Raw genomic sequence first — 16,892 nt, forward strand, 5'->3', positions numbered from 1 at the left:
CCAAAAAATTTCAACAAAAACCTAGCAGCAAGCCATGGTTCTCCCCAGAATGTGCTGCTGCCATCACACACAGAAATCACTTTTTCCATAGCTACCAGCGTAATAGATGCACTGAGACTAAAGCTGCTTTCAGGAACGCCAGAACCACTGTAAAATCAGTCCGTTAAATCCAAAGTAGCTGAAACGCGGCTTGGTTCCTACCAGTTCTGGCAAATAGCCAATAGGATCCTGAACAGAAGCGTGCGATCTATCTCAACCATTATCAATGGACCAGAGGTCATCTCGTCAGCATCCAACAAGGCCAAACTATTTGCCAAGAATTTTGCAGCAAATTTTACCCTATGCGACGAAGGCCATCAACTCCCCGTATTTCCTCCTACAACACACAACACGCTAGGTAACATACAAATATCTGTGCGTGAGGTCGCCAAGCTAATCAAGAACCTTGATTCCAGTAAAGTAACTGGTCCTGATAGTATTCCAATTATAGTGTTAAAAAAGCTTCAACCAGAACTTGCTCCCATACTTACGAAACTGTTTAAGCGTTGCCTTAAGGAGAAGTGCTTTCCAACACCCTGGAAAACCTCATCAGTATGCCCTGTATTTAAGAATTCAGGTGATAAGTCATCTCCCTCTCAATACAGACCAATAAGTCTCCTGTGTGTCACGAGTAAGCTGGAATCCATATTAAATAGAGAAATAGTCAACCACCTCAGCAGAAATAAACTTCTTAGTGACACGCAATATGGTTTCCATTCTGCTAGATCTACATGCTAACGGTTTTATCTCATAGAATTAGCGAATCTCTCGACAAAGGCTTCATTTCTAGGGCAATTGCTCTTTTTTTTTTACAAGGAGGTCACCACTTATCAAGGTCCGGAAGCCACTCGGGGATAAGGGTTATTGCATGTACAGTACGTTGTACGTTAGTGTTGAGATTTCATAAAATGTCTACTTAAGGGGGAGGTTCATCAGGAATTTGTTTACGTTGGATTTGAAGACATCCAAGTTGTAGTCAGGTGGGAAACAGGCAGACGGAACAGAGTTCCACAGGCGTGCTGTTCTAAGAAAGAAGCTGTCTTCATGGAATCTACGTTTTGATTTAGGCACAGATAGAGATTGGGGAAAATTTTTGACAGTGGCTTCAGCTAGACGGGTGTTTTTCGTAAAAGATTGGCGAGGGGGGACCAGAGATTGGAGCTCAGACGAGCACTTGCCATGGAAATAACGGTAAAACAAAGACAGGCTCGCAACGTCTCTTCTGTGGGAGAGAGGTTGCAGGGAAGAGAAAAGGGCATCCCATACTAAGCCACAAAGTCTATTTTGTACTCTGTCAAGGAAGGATAGGCTGTTTTTAGCAGCTCCTGCCCAGATGTCGCAGCAGTACTCCATCCTTGGACGTACTTGGCTTTTATATAGATAGAGAATTGCATCATTAGTGAGATATCTTCTGGAGCAGTAGAAGGATCCCACCATTTTCCCAGCGACCCTAGCCACAGACTTGATGTATGTGTTCCATTTCAGATCAGGAGTAAAGGTCAAACCCAGAAGCTTATCAAAACATGGGGCCTCTCCTAGACAAGAGCCATTCATTTCAATCGATGCCAGATGGGGATCAGAGCGTTTATAATGTAATGATAGGAGCTTGGTTTTAGATGCATCAAAGGTGGGGAATGCCCTTTTCTCTTCCCTGCAATCTCTCTCCTATAGAAGAGACGTTGCGAGCCTGTCCTTGTTTTACCGTTATTTCCATGGCAAATGCTCGTCTGAGCTCCAATTTCTGTCCCCCCCTCGCCAATCTTTCATGAAAAACACCCGACTAGCTGAAACCACTGTCAGTAATTTCCCCCACTCTTCATCCGTGCCTAAATCAAAACGTAGATTCCATGAAGACAGCTTCTTTCTTAGAACTGCACGCATGTGGAACTCTCTCCCGCTTGCCTGTCCCCTCCTCCGACTTCAACTTCGATGTCTTCAAGTTCAACATAAACAAATTCCTGATGACCCGCCCCCTTAAGTAAGACACTTTATCAAATTTCCAATACTAACTATTACTACGATACTATCCCATTGATTACTGTACACACAATAACCCTTATCCCCGAGTAGCTTCTGGGCCTTGATAAATGGTGACCTTCATGTAAAAAAAAAAAAAGAAATAAAGAAGTATCGCCAGATAAAAGATAGAAAATCTCCGCTCGGGAATCAAGTGATTTTGTCGATTTCTGTTCTGGGGTCACTACTGGATTTCAAGGTGTTACTTAATTTGCCACTTACAAATAACGGTTCTCGTTATGTAATACAATCATCTATATAAACGTCTCAGTCCTTTGGTATATTTTAATTCTTAAACTCGCCTAGTTAAATAGACGGATCTTATTCATGATATACTCAAGTATCTCCATAAGATAAACCGCCCGTCGTCTGTCTGAGCTTTAAATTTAGATGCGGCGAACTTTAAATTGACAACTCTATTTTCTTTAATTGCAAATTTGGCAACTATCGGTAATTTCTAGTTTAGATTCATTTGACAATTCATCACGAAGAGACTGACATCCGAGCAGTGTATGCAAATTGTAAATGATACGATCAATTTACTGGGAGAAACACTTGAAGGATAAATGATTTCACGAAATGGACTTGACCACCTTAATTGACCACTTTAATTGACCACCTTAATTGACCGCTTTTATTGACCACCTTAATTGACCACCTTAATCGACCATCTTAATTGACCACTTTAATTGACCAATTTAATTGACCATCTTAATTGACCACCTTAATAGACCACCTTAATTGACCATCTTAATTGATCACCTTAATTGACCACCCCATTCGTATGATTTAACCCCATTCGATTACTTTTTTGTGGGAATATGTAAATTCTCATGTCTACACAAGTAAACCAAACACGATAGATCACTTGGAAGGCAACATTAGGTGCATTATTACCGAAGTAATAATGGTTGATGGCCAGAGATCAGAAGCTCACAGTATTAACACTGGAGTCCCTCAGGGTTCCATCTTGGGCTCTTCCTAATCCGCATCAATGATCTTCCAAATCATATCTTTAGATCATTCGTACATATTTATGCTGACGACACTACCATCTATGGCAGTACATCAAAGACCATAAACGACCAAGTTTTCTCTGATTCTCTCTCTTCTGATCTTGAGCATGTGGTACAATGGGAAAAGAAGTGGTTGGTTACTTTTAATGTATCTAAAACCAAGCTTCTATCTTTACATCATCAACACTCTGATCCCCATCTGAAATTAATTGAAATGAATGGCTCTCATCTTGGGGAGGCTCCATATTTTTACAAGTTTTACCATTACTCCTGATATGAAATGAAACATGTACATCAAATCTGTTGCCAAGGTCGCTGGGAAAATGGTGGGATCCTTCTATCGATCCAGTAGATATCTCGCTGCTGATGCAATTCTCTACCTATATAAGAGCCAGGTACGTCCAAGGATGGAGTACTGTTGCCAAATCTGGACAGGGACTGCTAGAAAGATCTTATCCTGTCTTGACAGAGTTTAAAATAGACTTCGTAGCTTTTTCTCTTTTAAAATAGACTTCGTAGCTTTTCTCTTCCCTGCAACCTCTTTCTTACAAAAGAGACGTTGCGAACCTGTATCTGGTTTATCGTTATTTTCATGGAAAGTGCTCCACTGAGTTTCAATCTATGGTCCCCCCCTCGCCAAACTTTCACATGAAACACTCGTCTAGCTGAAAACACTATCAATAATTGTCCCACTCTTTATCTGTACTTTCCCTCTCTGTACTGCTCTAACCAAGTATGCCGACCTATTCTACAAATCCCAAAACCTCAACATGAAATATCTCCAGAATAAAAACTCGATTAAAGCTAGAACCCCATCTTCCAATGTAGACCCCTACTACCAGGTCTCCTTCTCCAACATCAGGGGTCTACATTCCAACCTTCCAGAGGTTGAAACCCAATTACAGGAGACGAAACCGGACATATTATTTCTAAGTGAAACTGGAATAGGGCCGACCACTTCCCTAGATGAGTTCATAATTAACGGATACTCACATTTAACAGCTAAATCTAACCCCCAAGATCGCCATGGGCATGGAATATGTGCCTACATTAAGGATGGCTTCCCGTGTGGCAAGGATATCTCTAGAGAAGATCTTAATTTACCCTATATGTGCTTCAGGGTTGCACTTGCTAACACCACTGCATTTATATTTGCCCTCTATAGGCCCCACAACAGTGGAGTTACTATCTTTAAGAGCATATCTGAGAAAATAGACCACATACTGTCTTCACATCCCTCGGCTAACATCCGCATATGTGGTGACTTCAACGTCCATAACGTGGAATGGCTGACCCATTCAAATAAGACAGATGATGAGGGGAGGTTTTGTCATGATTTTGCAATTGCTTATCATCTCACTCAGATTGTTCGCGAACCCACCCGTGTGCCCGATACACCCGGTCAATATGCAAGCCTCTTGGACCTTTTTCTCTCAACTTCCCCTCAGCTATGTTCATGTTCCGTTCATTCTCCTCTAGGATCCTCCGACCACTCCGTCGTATCAGTTAAGATAAAAACGAAATGTAAGAAGCCCCCAGACGTACCCCTCCACCGTACTGTATACCGATACTCTATGGCTGACTGGGATAGCTTCCGTACATTCATATCTGATTTACCTCTGCACTCTATGTTTAAAAAGGATGTGTCCTCTATAGTATCAGATCTGACTGAATGGTTAATTGTAGGCATAGACCAATTCATACCATCTAAAAAATTCCAATAAAAACCTAACAGCCAGCCATGGTTCTTCCCAGAATGTGCTGCTGCTATCGCGAACGGAAATCACTTTTTCCATAGCTACCAACGTAATAGATGTCCTGAGACTAAAGCTGCTTTCAGGTCTGCCAGCAACCACTGTAAAAGAGTAATCAAAAATGCAAGAGAGCTATATGCCCAGTCTGTTAAATCCAAGGTAGCTGATCAGCGGCTTGGATCCCACCAGTTTTGGCAAATAACAAATAGGATCCTGAACAGAAGTGTGCGTTCTATCCCAACCATTATCAATAGACCAGAGGTCATCTCGTCAGCGTCAGACAAGGCCAAACTATTTGAAAAGAACTTTGCAGCTAATTCTACCCTATGCGAGGAAGGCCATCAACTCCCCATATTTCCTCCTATAACCCAGAACAAGCTAGGTAACATACAAATATCCGTGCATGAGGTGGCCAAGCTAATAAAGAACCTAGATTCTAGTAAAGCAACTGGCTCTGATGGCATCCCAATTATAGTGTTAAAAAAGCTTCAACCAGAACTTGCTCCCATACTTACGAAACTATTTAAGCCCTGCCTTAAGGAGAAGTGCTTTCCGACTCCCTGGAAGACCTCATCAGTTTGCCCTGTATTTAAGAATTCAGGTGATCGCTCATCCTCCTCTCAGTACAGACCAATAAGTCTCCTGTGTGTTATGAGTAAGTTGCTGGAATCCATATTAAATAGAGAAATAGTCAACCACCTCAGCAGGAATAACCTTCTTAGTGACACACAATATGGTTTCCGCTCTGCAAGATCTACCGCAGATGTGCTGACGATTATATACTACAGGATTAGTGAATCTCTTGACAAAGGTTTCCTTTCTAGGGCAATTGCTCTTGACATATCAAAGGCCTTCGACAAGGTATGGCATAAGGGTCTACTTCACAAGATTTCCAGCTACGGTATAACTGGAAATGTTTTCTCAATCATTAAATCATTTCTCTCTGATAGGCTCATAAGAGTAGTGGTAGATGGACAAAAATCGGAGGCCTGCAATATAAATGCTGGTGTCCCTCAGGGGTCAATCTTGGGCCCAACTCTCTTTCTGATCTACATCAATGACCTCCCTAAATACATACTTAAATCATTCGTTGACATCTATGCTGATGACACGACCATCTACGGCAACACATCAAAGGCTGTAAATGACAAAGTTCTCTCTGATTCTCTCTCCTCTGATCTCTATCGCGTGGTTCAGTGGGGGAAGATGTGGCTGGTTACCTTTAATGCATCCAAAACCAAACTCCTATCTTTACATCATCAACGCTTTGATCCCCATCTGGCATCAATTGTGATGGATGGCTCTCGTCTGGGTGAGGCCCGTGTTTTGACAAGCTTCTGGGTTTGACCTTTACTCCTGATCTGAAATGGAACACGTACATCAAGTCTGTTGCCAGGGTCGCTGCAAAGATGCTGGGATCCTTCTACCGCTCCAGAAGATATCTCACTACTGATGCAATTCTCTATCTATATAAAAGCCTAGTACGTCCAAGGATGGAATACTGCTGCCATATCTGGACAGGAGCTGCTAAAAACAGCCTATCCTGCCTTGACAGAGTACAAAATAGACTTCGTGGCTTAGTGGGGGATGCCCTTTTCTCTATCCTGCAACCTCTCTCCCACAGAAGAGACGTTGCGAGCCTGTCCTTGTTTTATCGTTATTTCCATGGCAGATGCTCGTCTGAACTCCAATCTCTGGTCCCCCCTCGCCAATCTTTCACGAAAAACAACCGTCTAGCTGAATCCACTGTGAAAAATTTCCCCCACTCTATATCTGTGCCTAAATCAAAACGCGGATTCCATGAACAAAGCTTCTGCACGCCTGTGGAACTCTGTTCCGTCTGCCTGCTTCCCTCCGGACTACAACTTGGATGTCTTCAAGTCCAATGTTAACAAATTCCTAATGAACCGCCCCCTTAAGTAAACATTTCAGCAAATCTCCTCACTAACGTAATGTACTTGCAATAACCCTTATCCCTGAGTGGCTTCCGGGCATTGATAAGTGGTGATCACTGTGTAAAAAAAAAAAAAACCTAAACGTAGATTCCATGAACAAAGCTTGTTTATTAGAACTGCACACCTATGGAACTCTCTTCCATTTGCCTGCTTTCTGGCTGTCTATAATATGGTCGTCTTCAAGTCCAACGTAAACAAGTTCTTGATGAGCCGTTCCCCTTAAGTAGTCCAATTTACCAAATTTCCACATAGCAATTACTACGTCATTTTCCCATTGATCACTGTGCACTTATTAATCCTTATCCTCGAGTGGTCTCTGAACCTTGATAAATGGTGATTCCTTTGTTAAAAAAAAGAAATACAAACTACTTAAATGCGTAGAGTTTGTGAAAATTGGACTTCCAACTTATGCTATGTACGCGCAAAATTGTATTTAAATTATAAACGTCAAAAAGTAATCTTCGGAATAAACGACATATTTGTATAAAAAATGTTTTTATGTTATTTATTTTAATTTAAAGTTCGCCGCCGTTTACAACAAAAACTTTTAGTGTTTTAAAGGCTCGTACAAATTAAATGGACGTAACTTCATTTACCATTACTAAGCCTATCATAATGACCATCTTTCTATTCGATAGCTTAACATTACCACTTAATTTAATCTAACGCCAACTTATTATCCAGCACACAAGCGGCTGTATCAAACCGCAAATCGGCTGTTTCTGACGTCATCAACAATCCCCTGGCATAGTAAAATATTGCAACAGTTGTGCTATCTACTCAACGTCTACTTGATTAAGTAAAAATGGCCTGACAACATCCGGCCTGAGTAAAAATAAAACTTCCGGTATTTTCTCGTTTATTTTACATAATTTAACTGTTCAAAATCTGTCGATCGTCGAGTGCCATTGGACGCTTAATGGTTGGCCCAATCTGCTCTTCTCGGGTGTGTAAACTTATTCCGGACAAGTAGGAAAGGCATTTGGTCGCGTGGCAAATGGGTTTGAACCGGAAGCTTTGGTACACTAAATTTAAACTTATTTTGCTGAAATGAGATGACCATAATACAAGTCCCTTTAATAATTACAACCGCAGCAGCTACTTGATATGTTTTTCTTTATTAAAAAAAGGACATTTTTTTGTTTATTAAAAACTAAATTTGATTGCGAAAGGAAGGGAAGTTCAAATATCATTTTTTCTCCGAAAATGTGATTATTAAAATTGATTTAAAAATTGTAAAATTAAAATCAACGATTACTTTTATATTTTTTGTTGAAACTTTAAAGAAAATGCTTATGTTACTAAACAGACAAAACTACGATAGTTTGTCCGTGCCAACAACATGCTCACAACTAAAGAATATCTGAAATCACAATTTACTCCATATCTCAGTAAAATAGGAAATTTTATTCAATTTCTCGCATACAATGCATCGTTTCCTATAGATATTGTAGTTAGTTATTAAATGCCTCTAAAAAGTGTTGATGTGTCGTAAAATAGACATAACAAACCTAACCAAACTCAAACCCAAACTGAACCAAACCAAATAAAACCGAACCAGACGAAATATATACGGCATAATCATGTTGAACCTCCGATTCTTGTTAGATCACAAAGTTAAGCAACGATGAGCCTGGTCAGTACTAGATGGGTGACAATTTAGGAATATCGAAAACTGTATACAGGAAGAAGTCGACACCTCTCTGCAATAACTAAAAAAATCTGACGTCGCCAAATCCCTTTGGCCGGGATATGCATGCGACTGCGGTTCGCTTGTGACTTTCATATTCCATAGAAACTTTTTCCTTCGGATTAAACCGGTTTAACCCGCCTACAAATGCCGTTTCGTTGGTTCGAACTAAATCAAACTAAACCTAATGAAACCAAATCGAACTAAAACAAACTAAACCAAACCGAAAATGTTAACTTCCTATTAATTTGCCTTCGTAAGAGGGCAGAGTTCGACACAGGTTCTGTTTTTAACGTTGGGGAAACACAGCTCTCCAACAAAGAGACACTCTGGATTAGAACAGAAATTTCCTCAGTCTGGTAGGATCGAGTAAAGAAAGGATGAAGAGTAGTATCAGAACCGATAGTACACTTTGTTCTTAAAATGTAAAATCTCTTGCATTAATATTCTTTAAGAAAGCATTGATAACTATCTTCGAAAATAAGCATAAATATCAAAGCGAGGTGAATGAGACAAGCATACCACTAGCAAAGGAAACTACTCATAAAAAATCTCCGAATTAACACACGAACCGAGTAGATCTTGGCCACACACACACACACACACACACACACACACACACACACACACATATATATATACATATATATATAAAACTTTAAAAATAGGCTTTTATTTCTGCGAAGAATATTTACGCTATTAGTACAGTTTTAATATACAGATTAAATACTGTAAAATATTTCGTTGCTTACTTGACAGGCAAACTCTTTTAATTCGATTTTTAATATTATGTTTAACATCATTTAATTATTTCTTAAAATTATAGTCTCCGTTTATTCTTGAGACAATGGACCCGAAATGGTAGCTGCACGTATAAGTGTTATTGTGAAACAAGTATTGCGCAGTAACTAACCATACCTCTCCTGAATCGACACAGGACGCCTAGAAACAATGTCGAGAGAAGAGGAGAGCATATACAGCCCTTAATATTACCAAATGGTCACTCATTTAATACTGATTAGGGCGAGCATTGCTTAGCTTCGATGATATAATAAGAACCGTTGTGTCAACGTTATTATTATGTGTAATATTAAAATGGTTTAGAGTATTAGTGTTCTTAATATGATATGACAACCTGGGAAAATATATTACTATACTAACTAATAAAGTAACAAAAAATCTATTGGTTAATAAATCTAAGGAGTAAATTCCTTTAAAATGTCCGCCGTAGTTATAAATGTCAGTAATTGTTTTCTAATTAGATAATCTCTAATCTGATTCAATAACTAAATGTTACGTATTCTCACAAATACGTATCAGGGTAATATTTCCAAGTGAAAAAAAAAAAAAAACTGAACGTAAAAGCTGCAAAATGTTCCGTATGCTTTAAAAGTCTATTGGGGCCGTTTGATATTCAAGAAAAAATAAATTGGGAGAAACGTAAAGGATAAATTAAGGATGAAATTCTCAGCCAGAAAATTACCTCACAATTGTCTCCTATCGTCAAGCATTGGTTTTCTCAATCCTATTTAACATAACCCTCCTCCTCGATTGGCCTCCGAGCTTTGATACATGGTGACTCTAATGTTTAGTGTTGGGACGATTAATTGAAATCGGAATCGAGAATCGTTCCGTAAGTCATTACTGAGTAGAAGTTCTAAGTAATTTGCAATTGTATTTTTTAGTATCACTTGCATTGAGGATTGAATATCCAACCTTCAAAATCGGAAAAATCGGAATTTTTTAAGCATCAGAATCGATATCGAAATCGAAAAAAAAAAAATTTGCATACATCTTTCGATGGCAAACGATTTCTTTATCTCTTCCACTGCTGATAGTAATAATAAAATAATCAATATTTATTGATTTTAACTTCCAGTAAAACTAAAATCTAAAGATCACCCCACCACACAAGGGTGTTTTTACTTTTGAGAAAATATATGCATATTTAACATGTGTTTTTACGGTAATTGGGACAAAATGACAATTTTATAGTTAAATATTTAGAGGTTTATTGAGAATCAGAATTAGAATCGGTAATTGTAGCGGAATCGATAATTTAGTACGGAATCGGTAATTGTACCGGAATCGGGAAAATATTGGAATTGTCCCATCACTAGATTACTTTCAAGTACAAACCAATATATATCACAAAGCATAATTTAGTCCAATATAATTTATCAAGTAAAGCGTTGCTTTCGATCAAAGCTGTCAAAGAGTTATTTGTTGTGTCTGCCTGTTTAAAACCGTGATTGACGGATCAAAACCTTCAAGATAAATTTTATAATTCTATTGAGATTAAAATAAACGTTTATGCAATTTTATTTTGTCTTTATTTCAGCCATTTGCCAAAAGCATACAGAATGTGGCGACTGTATTTCAGCTTCATCTGGATGTTATTGGTGCAAAGCTGGGGTAAGTCATAATGTCTTATAAAAATAAGTTGATTTTATTTTGTACGTAGATTTTGCGCAGCGGCTTACGTCATATGTGACTATTTTAAAAATAAGGAATGTTGATTTTTTTTCCAAAACAAATGTTTCTGAAATCAGTAACTATTTTCTAAACCACCTAAAATAATACAGACGTTAAAATTGGTTTTATTCCAACCGTTTCAGGATTTTGATGATGATAATTTCCGCCGTTGTGACGCTCGTCCGAGTTTGAAATTTCATGGATGTCAACCCAAAGATATTGTCAGACCAAAAAGCAGGTATGACATCCTTAAGGTAAGTCGCTTCTTGGTTTTTATCACGATCAAAATTTGATAAAATATAATAATATCACATCCACTCCGTTAGTCTATGTAAAATCTTCCCAATTATGAATATGTTCATTTAAGTTTGTTACAATTTGAATAAAGAGGACTGAGGCATAACAAGGCAATATTAGACACAAGTATTTTTTGTTCAATGTTGGGAAATCGTCAACCTAATACATCCCGAACTATCAACTAAACTCCAACCTCTGTCCCATCGCCGAAACATGGCATCCTTGTGACCGTTTTACAAGTATTTCCATGGCAAGTGCTCTGACGAACTCTGAGCTCTAGTATCCCCTCTACGACAATACCTTTGATAAACCCGACAAGCAGCAAAATACCACCCCTACACTGTAGAAATACCTAAATGCCGTAAAGCCTTTTACTCGAATAACTTTTTCCCTCGAACTGCTGCACTTTGGAATTCCCTCCTGGGCGCCTGCATCCCTGACTGCATTGATATGCAGAAATTCAAGTGCAAAGTGAATTTCGTTGCCCAACTCCATAAATAGTATCGCTGCAAATCTGGGTCCAAATAGTGGTCCCTCACGACTAAGTGGCCCTGGAACTTGTTTGGGGCAGAATAACAAAATATTTTAAAAGATTCAATTGTCTCTAAAATGGTCACCGTGGATGGAACATAGAAATAAGTATATGCTCACTAGTCAGACGAATGGCCATACTTCAGGTGACGTCATTAAACCCCCCCTTCTCTGGGAACAAGGAAAGAACATTTAGGAAAATGTCTGATCGCAAAAAGGGAAGGGAAAGTGTGGTTAACATGTGCAAAACCAAAAGCGTAAGCATAATTTTAGTAACTGCATCGCATGAGACTTGTTTCCAAGAATTTGTATGTTTTGTTTTTATATTTCTTCCGCGATTCATTTAACTAAAGTATTGCCAGATCAGGCTGTCTGAAGGTACCGGCTTCCTGACCTAAAATACACCAGGCATTGACGTCATTATTTTCCTCCCTTTCCCTTTGCAAAACATAATCATTCTCCTCCACTGAACAACCAAACTAAATACTTAAATAAATATTTGAAGATATAAAAACTTGAAGCGTAAAAGATTTTTCCAAAATTACTCGATTTGGCATTAAATAAGCCGAAAAGAATTGCTATGCCGGAAAACAAAACAATCAAACGAAGTACCATGGATAAATATTTGAAAATATAAAGAACTTGAAGCAAATGAACTTTTACCAAAATTACCAGATTAGGCATATCAAAAACAAGAAAAGGTTTATATGCCGCAAAACAAAAGAAGCTAACAATTGAATACACGATGACTTGCCTTGGTCTATAGGATTCTCATCTATCTATACCTACGTCCCCTCTTGTTTGACGTTGAAATTTTCAATTGAATACACGCTGAGATGCCTTGTTCTGTAGGATTCTCATCTACCTATACCTACGTCCCCTCTTGTTTGGACTTAAAAAAACCTCAAAGAAAGGTTCATATGCCGCAAAACAAAAGAAGCTAACAAAACCTTAAACTGTAGGCAACTATGAGGGGCCACGGTGTGACAGTCTGTAGAGTCTATACTTTGTTACATAGTGCTCCTTTTCATTTTTATCTCGAAAGGATTTTATACCAGTCCAATGACACTTCTATTATTTATTTAGTAAAAATTAAACCCACCTCTAGTAGAGATGTACTAGCGTGCTTTTAGGGTTTTTTTTTTTACTCGTAAAATTTACGTATTCTGCACTAGTAATTGTTAGGAGGGATCGACTAATTTACTTCGTATTTATTTTCTTTAAAAACAAAATTAGGATATTTTTCATCTTCGGTCCCCTTTATCAAAATTGTAACGAAAATGAAATGAACACATTCCTTATTGTGAATATTTTACATAGATATACGGAGTGAATGTGGTATTTTAATAGTAGACAGTGCGATGAATAATTAGATCGAACTGAATAATTGTAAATATGTATGAGTTTAGTTGGAGAAATAAATACAGTATTCGGTGGAGGAGACGCAGACGCCTACATTTATTATTAATTATGGCCTAGTCACAGCATTTTTTAATACAATCGAGCCAATGTGTTTTGTCCGTTTTGATATCCATTACATCCTTTATTGCACCCATTTGATATATATATATATATATATATATATATATATATATATATATATATATATATATATATATATATATATATATATATTCCACTTTTAAAATTATCCCTCGTTGTGTGACTTTTTTTTGCATTACTTTCTACTTTTAATTATGAGTAAAAAAAAAATAAATCATAATTGCGATGATTAAAATTACTTCCCTAAAAATCATGAACTATCTATTTGTCTCTCCTTTTCCCTCTCTCTCTCTCTCGCGCGCACGCTCTCTCTCTCTCTCTCTCTCTCTCTATATATATATATATATATATATTTATACATGTACATGTTAGTATAGAATTTTTGTTTTTTTCAAATGTCATTTTACTTTCAAGGATGAGGAATTGCGAGCTTATGAAAACAACAGTCAAGCGATACAAATCAAACCACAAAAAGTTTCCCTGAAACTTGTCAGGGGTAAGTAAAAATTTTTTTATGTATTTATTTATTATAATTCTTTTCAATATCTCTTATTTAAAAGAAAAAGAAAACCATACTCACTTATTCTTATCTAAAAAACACGTATTTTATATGTACACACGAACACAAACACATATATGAATGTATTTTAATAATACACACACATACACACACTCACATACACACACATATATATGCGTGTGTGTGTATTTATATATATATATATATATATGTATGTGTGTGTGTGTGTGTGTGTGTAGGTAATATGAATTTTAATAATGATCTAAAACGCTAACACGTTTTCTTTTGATTCATCGACTTGTAGGTGAACCACAAAACTTCACGTTCAAATTGCAGATGTCTGAAAACTTCCCTTTGGACATTTATTTTGTTATGGACGTCACCAACAGCATGAGGCGATACAAGGACAATTTGGCTAAGGTCGCCAAAGAGTTAGGTAAGAAGATTCTAATAAACAAATAATATGATTTATGGCTTCAGATATTGATTGTCGGATTAAGATTAATACAAACTTATATACACACTTAAATTGTAACAGTAATAATAGTTTCCATCTCTCTCTTTCTTTCTCTCTCTCTCTATCTATCTATCTATCTCTCTCTCTCTCTCTATATATATATATATATATATAATATTTTTTTACAGACAGTTTATATGAGATAAGTCATCGGTACCGTCGGTTTCAAATCTAATAATAGGGGACAGTTTTAGATACTCATATCAAGCTTCTGCATCCGATACTCATCGATGAGTATCGGCTGAAGAGAGTTTGATATAGAGATCTAAAATGGTCCTCTATTGTCAGGTTTGAAACCGACAGGACCGATGACTTATCTCATATAAACTTTCTGTAAATAAAAGTATAAATAATATGCTCTTATTTTCGGAATTTTTCCTTGTAATATAGCACTCTGCTGGAATCCCTTTTTTTTCCAAAAAAATATAGCTCAGTACAGAGTGACCCCCCCCCCAAACAAAAACAGAGGACATTCAATTGTTTTTCTGGGCATTTTACAGTCAACAGAGAAAAAAGGCTAAAAGACCCTAGTGTTTTGATGTGATGCTTTGAATATAATAAACTAGTTATGATCAAAGTTTCATTTCATTCGGACAAAACACTAAGAAACGGGGCCTAATTAGAGTCGGGGCCCGTTTTTTGGGTCACCTTGTATATATATATATATATATATATATATATATATATATATATATATATATATATATGTGTGTGTGTGTGTGTGTGTGTGTGTGTGTGTGTGTGTGTGTAAATTTAGACGGAAAGTTGCCATCAATACAAGTTTTAGTGAAAACCACAGCATTTTCAATTTTTGTGATGTTTTTCATCCTTGTCTTGACTCGGTAATTCGTGGAGTACTGATCCGAGAGTTATTCTATCGGCCATTAAACGCTTAAAAGTCTTCATTTGTTTCTTTTCTCTGTCTTATACATTTTAGGTGATTCCATTGTCCTAAATCAGACTGGTATCTATTAATAAATAGATACACACACGTACAAACATATATATATATATATATATATATATATATATATATATATATATATATATATCGTAAGTTATCATTCCATAACCAGATGTATTTATTTCACACTTATATTATTTTTTTCATATGCTTATGTAGTACGTTTTACAAGTGTTTCGTTGAATGGAGATAAAATACAGGGTATACCATAAAATACCTTGGAGACAGAAATGTATTAACAAAGACAAGATGGAAAACACATTTCAACCAGGAATAAATTATTAAAATGACAGCTTTAAGGGTTATATTTAGTAACGCTCTCACTTTGACGCTTTAACGATTTGGTTCGGTAAAGGTCTCGTTTTTATTATTTATTTCTGTGTTTATATTATTTTTCCTTTTGTCTTTTTCACACTTATTATATGTAGACGTAACACAGCGATACATGGATTTGGCATCGATCAAGCATAGTTATGAAAGGTTCTAAATAAGGCAGTAAATTCGGTTCGAGAAAAATTTGCAGTTGTAATAAACCGGCTTCCTATGATCATTACTCTCACGATTTTGTTTGATTTGAAATGAATTACATACCTCGATCTTCTACAAATTTATATATTTAATTTCCATTCAATGTTAAACGGATCTAATTTACTATACATAACATGATGTACACAGTCATACAATTTGACAGTTTCAGAAAGGCATTATTGTATAGCAATCTAAATGGGTATTAAATAAGGATCTATTGCAGCCAATCTTAGGATGCCGTTTTCTTGTATTAACTGATGTTCTAATTCGGTAAAAATGAAAACAAAATGGTTATCACCTTTTCTTGTCGACTAGGACACTTGACAAGCATCTTCGTTATTAATGTTGATAAGGTTCTCAGGTCCTGGATATGACCTTAAACTATATCCACTGGTGAGGCCCAGCTTGCGGGCTTTGGGGAGTGTGGAGCCACCCTTTAATTGCCATTGCTCACAGGTCCACTCTGACCCGGAGTGGTAGTACCTGTTAGGCTCCCAACTATGGGTTAAATAGAAACCGAGTTGAAAACAACAAATATATTCTATTAAAAATCTTTCTTCAAAATCTTTGGATTCGGCATTAAATAACCTGAAAAGAGTTGATATGCCGTAAAACAAAAACCACCAACCAGGCTTGATAAGGTTCTCAATTTACATCTTTTGTGTTCGTGTAAATATGTTTACAGTTATCTCAGAAGATTATTACAGTTAGTCAATAGTTTAGAAAATGATTCAATAATAAAGGATGTTTGCTACAAAATTTCATTCAAATATTTCTTTTTTACTTTGATGTGTGACTTACGTAGTTTTGATAGAATTTGGAAAAGCCTCAGGGTTTAAGAAAAGTTGTATTTGTTTTGAAAAGTTTTGAAAAAAAAATTAAAGATATAATTTCATCCATATTTAATCGTTAATGTGCTTAAATCCTCTATGGATTATTCTCATTGGTTAGTCAGATGTTATAATATAATTTTTATATTTGGATTTCGACGTAAACAAGTCCCCCGTGAGTGCACAATGAACGAGGCATAAAAATGACTAATTTCAGCATTTAGCCCCTCTCACCATTTGGCCCAAAAAAGTCCCTA

At 36.8% G+C, this 16,892-nt stretch overlaps 1 protein-coding gene across 2 annotated transcripts in view; it reads left to right on the top strand.

Annotated features, from left to right (window-relative positions):
- The window catches only part of LOC145292145 (integrin beta pat-3-like), a 106,029-nt gene that overhangs the window by 36,571 nt on the left and 52,566 nt on the right, over nt 1-16,892 (top strand). For both annotated transcript variants that reach the window (XM_080138272.1, XM_080138273.1), the window contains exons 4-7: nt 10,812-10,885; nt 11,089-11,199; nt 13,691-13,772; nt 14,101-14,232. In XM_080138272.1, coding sequence (XP_079994398.1) covers nt 10,812-10,885; nt 11,089-11,199; nt 13,691-13,772; nt 14,101-14,232 — 399 coding nt within the window. The remainder of the gene's footprint in view (nt 1-10,811; nt 10,886-11,088; nt 11,200-13,690; nt 13,773-14,100; nt 14,233-16,892) is intronic.

Source organism: Euprymna scolopes, chromosome 13, assembly GCF_053919585.1.
Source record: "Euprymna scolopes isolate OS-2025 chromosome 13, ASM5391958v1, whole genome shotgun sequence".
NCBI lineage: Eukaryota > Metazoa > Mollusca > Cephalopoda > Sepiida > Sepiolidae > Euprymna > Euprymna scolopes.